The sequence below is a fragment of the Morone saxatilis genome, unplaced genomic scaffold (genome assembly GCF_004916995.1).
Source record: "Morone saxatilis isolate NCDOM2014 unplaced genomic scaffold, NCSU_SB_2.0 Contig19, whole genome shotgun sequence".
In the NCBI taxonomy this organism is placed as follows: domain Eukaryota; kingdom Metazoa; phylum Chordata; class Actinopteri; family Moronidae; genus Morone; species Morone saxatilis.
Genome location: NW_023339751.1, coordinates 3,245,502 through 3,252,154, shown reverse-complemented (window position 1 = coordinate 3,252,154; position 6,653 = coordinate 3,245,502). Strand labels below are relative to the sequence as shown.

Genomic DNA, 6,653 nt, shown 5'->3' with positions numbered 1-6,653 from the left:
ATATTAATCTTCAGTATCATGTCGACATCATGGTATCTGTGGTTGGCAACTAAATGATTTATGTTGGCAGAGTTAATAAAATGAATATCCATTGAAGATAAAGTTGAAAGTTGGGGTACAAAACAAGCGTCTATTTTCCCTTCTAACCATAATAGATAGTGAAAAATGCCCATTTTAATCCTCCACAGCACAAACGGATACCTTTAGTATCCTTCAGTTTAAAACCCAACCCGGATACTCAGTTTGCTGTCATATATGGGAAAGATCAACAAGAAATCGTCAGGACTGATAAGCTGGAACCAGCAAATGTTTGGCATTTTCACTTTTAAAAATGACCCAGTGACACTTTATTTTGATAGAGTACTTTGAGTAGAGTAGAGTATATCAGCAGCTTATTAGTTGAGATTCAATGTTTCACAAATAAAACCAGCACTGTAGTTGAGGTTTGGTTAGGTTTAGACCCATGATTTAGACACAAAAAGCAAAAAAGGGTTACAAGTATTATATTAAACTATACTATAATATACTATACTATAAACTATTTGTAGGTAGACTATCTAAATGAAGTGTTATCAGTGACCCACACAATAGAACAATTTTTAAATCGTCAAATTTATGGATTTATTTTCTGTCCATCCAGTCCAAATGTTTTCTGCATCTTTTTTTCACGTGTCCACTGATCTGTGCACATACATGGTGTTCATAGTCATCAAGACTGTAACTCTGATGATTCTTATACAACATGGCGGTCTACATAATCGTCTGCTGATATAGACGCAAATGTCAAAAAGTCACAATCACCTTTCGAGACTTGACACTGTCACTTGGATCAGGACTCACGTCACACACGGTCGACGGCCGCTGTCAGAGCGAGCAGCGGTTTTAGCCCTTGTGAGGACACATGCACCTGCTTACGCACTTGCTTTTCTTTTTCCATTCCACCTTTGATGCTTACTGCGTTCTCTTTCTTGCCTTGCTTTTATTTCCCTCTGCTCCCCCCGCCCTCCCTCCCTCTTCAGCAGCACACCCTTCCCTCCCCTCCCCTCCCTGCCCTGATACACACTTTCACTCAGACCTATCCACATACCTCAGTTAACTGGGTCTGCCGAGTCAGGCTTTATTTCTCCTTTTCCCCCTCATCCCATGCGCGGCAGCTCCGCTCAGGAATGTTGAAAGTGAAACATGACAGTTGCACATTCCTCTTCCTCGCCATTTTCCCTCATGCATTTGTCCGCATAAGTGCATGTGTCGGAGTTTGTGTGTGTGCGAGGGTGATACTGAGAGACGGCTTCTTAAGAGATACCGGAACACATGGCTTTTGTAGTAGTCTCAAGGGACACTAGACACAAAGTGATTGGAAGTTGGAGTGTACTCCAGCAGAAACTAGTCTCTGGGTGTGCGAGCGTGTGCATATCTACCCATCCCAGTTGCTCCACTCAGGCGGCAGCTCATATTCCCTTGACTCATGGGTGCCACAGGTGGTGCCGGGCTTCTGCTAACATAATCAGAGAAATATACCATTTACAACCCATTCAGACATGACTTTGTGCACCAACATCTGCAGCTTTTTGACGGCAAATACATTCAGCCATTTCCTCTTTTGGCCTCGTATTGTGTGTTTATTATTTGGCTATCTAAAAGTGTCTCTGAGCTCTTGCTTCTTTGTTCTTTATCTGTATAAATCAGATGCTCACCGACCCCTGCAGCATTGTTTGATAGGTGTTACACTATTGAGCTGGCTTTCTGTCCCTCCCAAAACGGCTTAATAGCTCTGACCTTGGATAAGGTCTCTGCTCTCAATGCTAAATAATTCAGTAGTACAGAGTGACTGTCTGAATTGCTCTTTCTTTCTGCCTCGCACAGACATCACCAAACTTTCTCTCTACCTGAACCAATTCTCAGGGAAGATCTGCAGTGGGTCAAACTGATCAATTTTGCATGGTTCCTTTAGGAGTGGATCACTCTTAGCCATTTAATCTGAAGCAGCACAGGCAGCAAGGTGCTGGGTGTACAGCGCCTTATGGAGGCAGGCGAGGCAAAAGAGGACACAAGAACAGGCCACAAGGTCATATGCTTCTGTGGAGACGAATTTGTCTGAAACTATGAATAATTACACGGAAAAATGGGGGGGCTTAGTCATAGGATTGTGACTTGTACAATGTAGACACTGTAGAAAATACTCAAATGTCTATGAATTGTTGCCCAGAGGACAGAGTCTAAAGCATTGTGGTCACAAGGGTATGACAGAGAATGCCTGCTCTTTTCCTAAAATCCCTGTTTCCTCTTCTTTCCAGGCTATGCCTTCCTGCTCTTCCAGGAAGAGACTTCTGTTCAGGCTTTGATCGACGCCTGCATCGAGGAGGACGGCAAGCTCTACCTGTGTGTATCCAGCCCCACCATCAAAGACAAACCGGTGAGCGGCAGTAGATCTTCACATTCCCCCATCTGTCCTAGACTGCATTTCTTTTTTAGGACACAAAACTCTAGAAGCTCTGTGAGGCTGCACTTGGTGCTATGAGTCAGCCTGCTAACATTCTTGCAATGACATTTTATTTGTACCATATGAACCATCATCGTTGCTGCTAAAGTTTAATTAGCACTGAACAAAAAGTACAGTTGAGGCTGATGGGAATATGATTACTTTTTCTGTTCAGTGCCAAAATATCAGACGAATAAAAATGGACCTGATGATGGAGCTAAATCACCCAAGTCATTATGATTCATTATCGGGGAACCATGACTGTGTGTACAAATAAAGTTTCAATTCATCTTGTAGATATTGACATGGTTTCACAGAGTAAGTGAAAACATTAACTTGGTGGTGGCACGAGATGAAAAGTCAAAAAATCACCAAAGTCGTGTAGATACATCGTCTGGGGACCAGGGATATCTGTATAAATTTCCAGGGCAATCGATCCTGGACCAAAGTGTTGGACCGACCGGCAGATGGACATTGTCCTCAGCAGAGCCATGCTGCTAGCATGGCTAATAAATGGACAGGAAGTATACCACACATTGGCTTCTAAATTACCACATCTTTTTCCATCTCTCTTACGCAGGTCCAGATCCGTCCCTGGAACCTCAGCGACAGTGACTTTGTCATGGACGGCTCCCAGCCTCTGGACCCCCGCAAGACCATCTTTGTAGGGGGTGTGCCGCGGCCCCTGCGTGCAGGTAGGTTATATGAATGGAATATATTTTTATGCGATCCCCTAAAAGCCCCTAAATTGGCTTCATAACATCGGTTGGCATGGTGCGCATTGCCTGGAGGTTATAATGAAAGTTCTCCCTCTGAGAAAGCAATCCTCTACTTGGGTTTCCAGGAAGCAGGCCAAGTGGTCGTCATGTTAAGAATTCATGGTGTAATGGAAGGCTCAGTCCTTCTGTTCTTGGGATAAACATCGCTGGCTTGTCTGCAATGTGACCCCTACTAATTATACCAGCAGTTTGAGACTGCAGCTCTGATGAATAGTGGAGTAGGGTAGATTTTTACATCAGGTAATAACGGCGTCAATCACAAAAGTTAAACCTTTTACGTTGTTTTTTTAGGAAGGCTGAGGGCTTTGAGGAGAATAATGGAGAATAAAACCAACAATAAGAGGCTGGGCTGTGGCGCTAATCATTCCACTTTCTTGTCTTTTCTTCACTTTCTTCTCTCCAGTGGAGCTGGCTATGATCATGGACCGGCTGTACGGAGGTGTTTGCTACGCCGGCATTGACACCGACCCGGAGCTCAAATACCCGAAGGGGGCCGGCCGCGTGGCCTTCTCCAACCAGCAGAGCTACATTGCTGCCATCAGCGCTCGCTTCGTTCAGCTGCAGCACAATGACATCGACAAAAGGGTGAGCGAGTTCATGCGCTTCATTCACAACATCCTTCCCCCTAAAAGAGAGCAGCGTCCCCACCACAGCTGAGGTTTTCACAGTCATTCCTATGGCATGCTGCAGAGCTGAACTCTGCTCGAGCCCTCTCCCATGTATCAGAGCTTTCATTATAGCTGGGTTTTCAGCCAACTGCACATCATAGCCTACAATAACGGAAGGCCAGGCCAGGCTGTGCAATCACTACAGCCTTTGGCTGCCGGAGTCCCGACAGATGTTTCAAGTTGCAGACACAGAGGGTTGGTTTAATTATAGTAGTTCCCTATACATGTATATCCACTCGGGCTGTGCTGCAGCCTGGTTATTTTAGGCACGTCGGGCCAAGTGCAGCGGGACAGATCGTGACCAAGGGAGACTGGTTGTCAGCCAGGAAGCCGAGCCTCTGCAGGGCGGGGCAGTGCACCCCACCTCAGCTATCACCATCGATCTTCAGTGGGGGTTTAGGGTGTCTTTATTATGACTGGAAGTGGGTGGAACGCAAATAATGTTCAAAACAAGTTAAAGAGAACATTTAGCATACACAATGCTGTGAATGAAGGTATTACTTTCAAAATAAGACATTTTTCGAACAGCCTTTTTTTAAACCAGTTAATCTTTGAGAATCGCCGTTAGTTTGAGTTTAAACTGGTGGTACGGAACGAGGAAGCCTGTTTTTGCCACTTTTCTTTCTAATTTCCTCTTTTCTCACCTTCAGCGTCCACAATTCCATTAACTGTAAATGACTCTTGATAATAGGACACAGACGCACATTACCCCTGGCCAGCTTCACGTCCGCTGACTTGATATTGGTATTTAATAGCATGGCAGCATTGCCGTCTCAGCCTGGCCTCCTCCTCCTTCATTTGTCTTTTGGATATTTGCACTGCAGTTGTTGCAGAGTTTTAACTGAGAGGGACGGTCTCCTGCAGCTGACGGATTTGATAACCTTTCATTTTGTGGTCACGCTATAACAAGGTTAGCATCCACCCCTGCTTACTCATGAACTGAGGCGTCTCCATGGCGACTGAGCTCTCGTTTCTTGTCTTCCTGGCTTAGTGGTCAAACTCATTTCACTGGCAGACGAGAGGATACCTGCCTCAATCTAGCCCGCTTTCAATTTGGAGAATTGCACAGAGATTGCCTTGCATGGGGCTTTTGGATAATGGCTTGAAGGAGCTAACACATCTGGATCAACAGAGCTGTTATTTGAACACATTTACTGTTTGTGTTGGTATTACTGTGTATTAGTCTCGCATAAAGATACGAGTTAAAGGTCCAGTGTGTAACATTGGCAGAAACAGATGGCAGCAGTGTTCAGTTGATTGCAGTCTGAAACATCACCACTCGATTGAGACCCTTTAAAAGCTTTTTTCAAACGCTGCAGTGGGAATACAGTACCTGTTTTGAATTATCCTAGATCAATTCACTCGTTTCGTGAAAAATAGGATTATTTTAAAGCAGCAACAAGGAACTGTCATTTTGTGTTGATTCTGGCGGCCCCTGTGGACAAAAGCTGTAGTGTTTCTACTGCCTCGTTTTATTGATTTCAAGGGGAATCCGACCTGGTGGCAGGCATTAAAAAGAATTAAATAGATGTAGCCAATCTTCTCGCTGATTGTTTGGCTGTTTATGGCGGTCATATAGAGGCATCAGTATTAAACTGAGACTGTTTTATAACCAGTTAAAAACTCCCTGTAGTGCGTTTAAGAGCGAATATGAGACGGCATTACTCAGATTGCGACTGCAGTACTATTGTAACCACCCAATGGCAGCAGCTGAGAGAGCTGCCTGCTGGGAGCTGAGGTGCCCATCCAGGGCACAATCCATGTTTGTCTAACGAGATGACTAACGGCGCCGCAACCCAACACATGTTCTGATCCGTGTCTAAACTCGACACCGCCTCTTTGTTTCCAGGTGGAGGTGAAGCCGTACGTCCTGGACGACCAGATGTGTGATGAGTGCCAGGGGGCACGCTGCGGGGGGAAGTTCGCCCCCTTCTTCTGTGCCAACGTCACCTGCCTGCAGTACTACTGCGAGTACTGCTGGGCCAGCATCCACTCACGAGCCGGCCGAGAGTTCCACAAGCCACTGGTGAAGGAGGGGGGCGACCGCCCTCGACACGTGTCCTTCCGCTGGAGCTGAGGGGGGGGGTGTCACGAGTCAGCCCTGCCCCTCCGGTGAACCCACAACCGACCCCCTAAAAACCTCCTGCACCCCTACTACCCTACAGGCCGGGACAGAGCTGCAACCGCCCCTCCCCCACAGCCCCAGCCTACTCCACCCTGCTCCCCACAAACACCTCATGAAAAAAAAGCAAAAAGGATACCGTCAAATACATGGGACTGTCTTCATGCCACACGGCTCTGAACTCATTGTCTAGTGTTCCCTCTGATGAAGCATTGCGGGGAAATGAAATGCGAAAAGTCTATCAGCTTAGAATTTGCACTTTGGCACAAAATCTCATTAAACACACACACAGACACACACACATAAACACACACACACACACACACACACACAGGAGGGTATGTTAGACACCTGGCTACTTTCAGTTTCCCGTTCTGTTGACTTGGGTTTTTTTTTTTTTGGTGTGGTACTCAACTGGTTTTGGACGCCCAACCTTACTGAAGAAACAAGGTGGGAACATACCAAATATTTAAAAGTATAATATTTTCTTTTTGGTTTTGGTCCTATCTATACAATTAATTATAGGAATTAATAAATTTTATTTTGGTAAGGAGCAATCCTTATTTTTCCAGAGCCTGTTTTTAATATTAGCACCTAGTACATCA

General features: G+C 45.4%; 1 protein-coding gene across 4 annotated transcripts in view; it reads left to right on the top strand.

Moving 5' to 3' along the window:
- Window positions 1–6,361, top strand: part of cpeb3 (cytoplasmic polyadenylation element binding protein 3) — a 37,824-nt gene extending 31,463 nt beyond the window's left edge. For all 4 annotated transcript variants that reach the window (XM_035664095.1, XM_035664096.1, XM_035664097.1 and 1 more), the window contains 4 exons: window positions 2,295–2,413; window positions 3,060–3,174; window positions 3,662–3,843; window positions 5,776–6,361. In XM_035664095.1, coding sequence (XP_035519988.1) covers window positions 2,295–2,413; window positions 3,060–3,174; window positions 3,662–3,843; window positions 5,776–6,003 — 644 coding nt within the window. In that variant the 3' untranslated portion in view covers window positions 6,004–6,361. The remainder of the gene's footprint in view (window positions 1–2,294; window positions 2,414–3,059; window positions 3,175–3,661; window positions 3,844–5,775) is intronic.
- The last annotated feature ends 292 nt before the right edge of the window (window positions 6,362–6,653 follow it).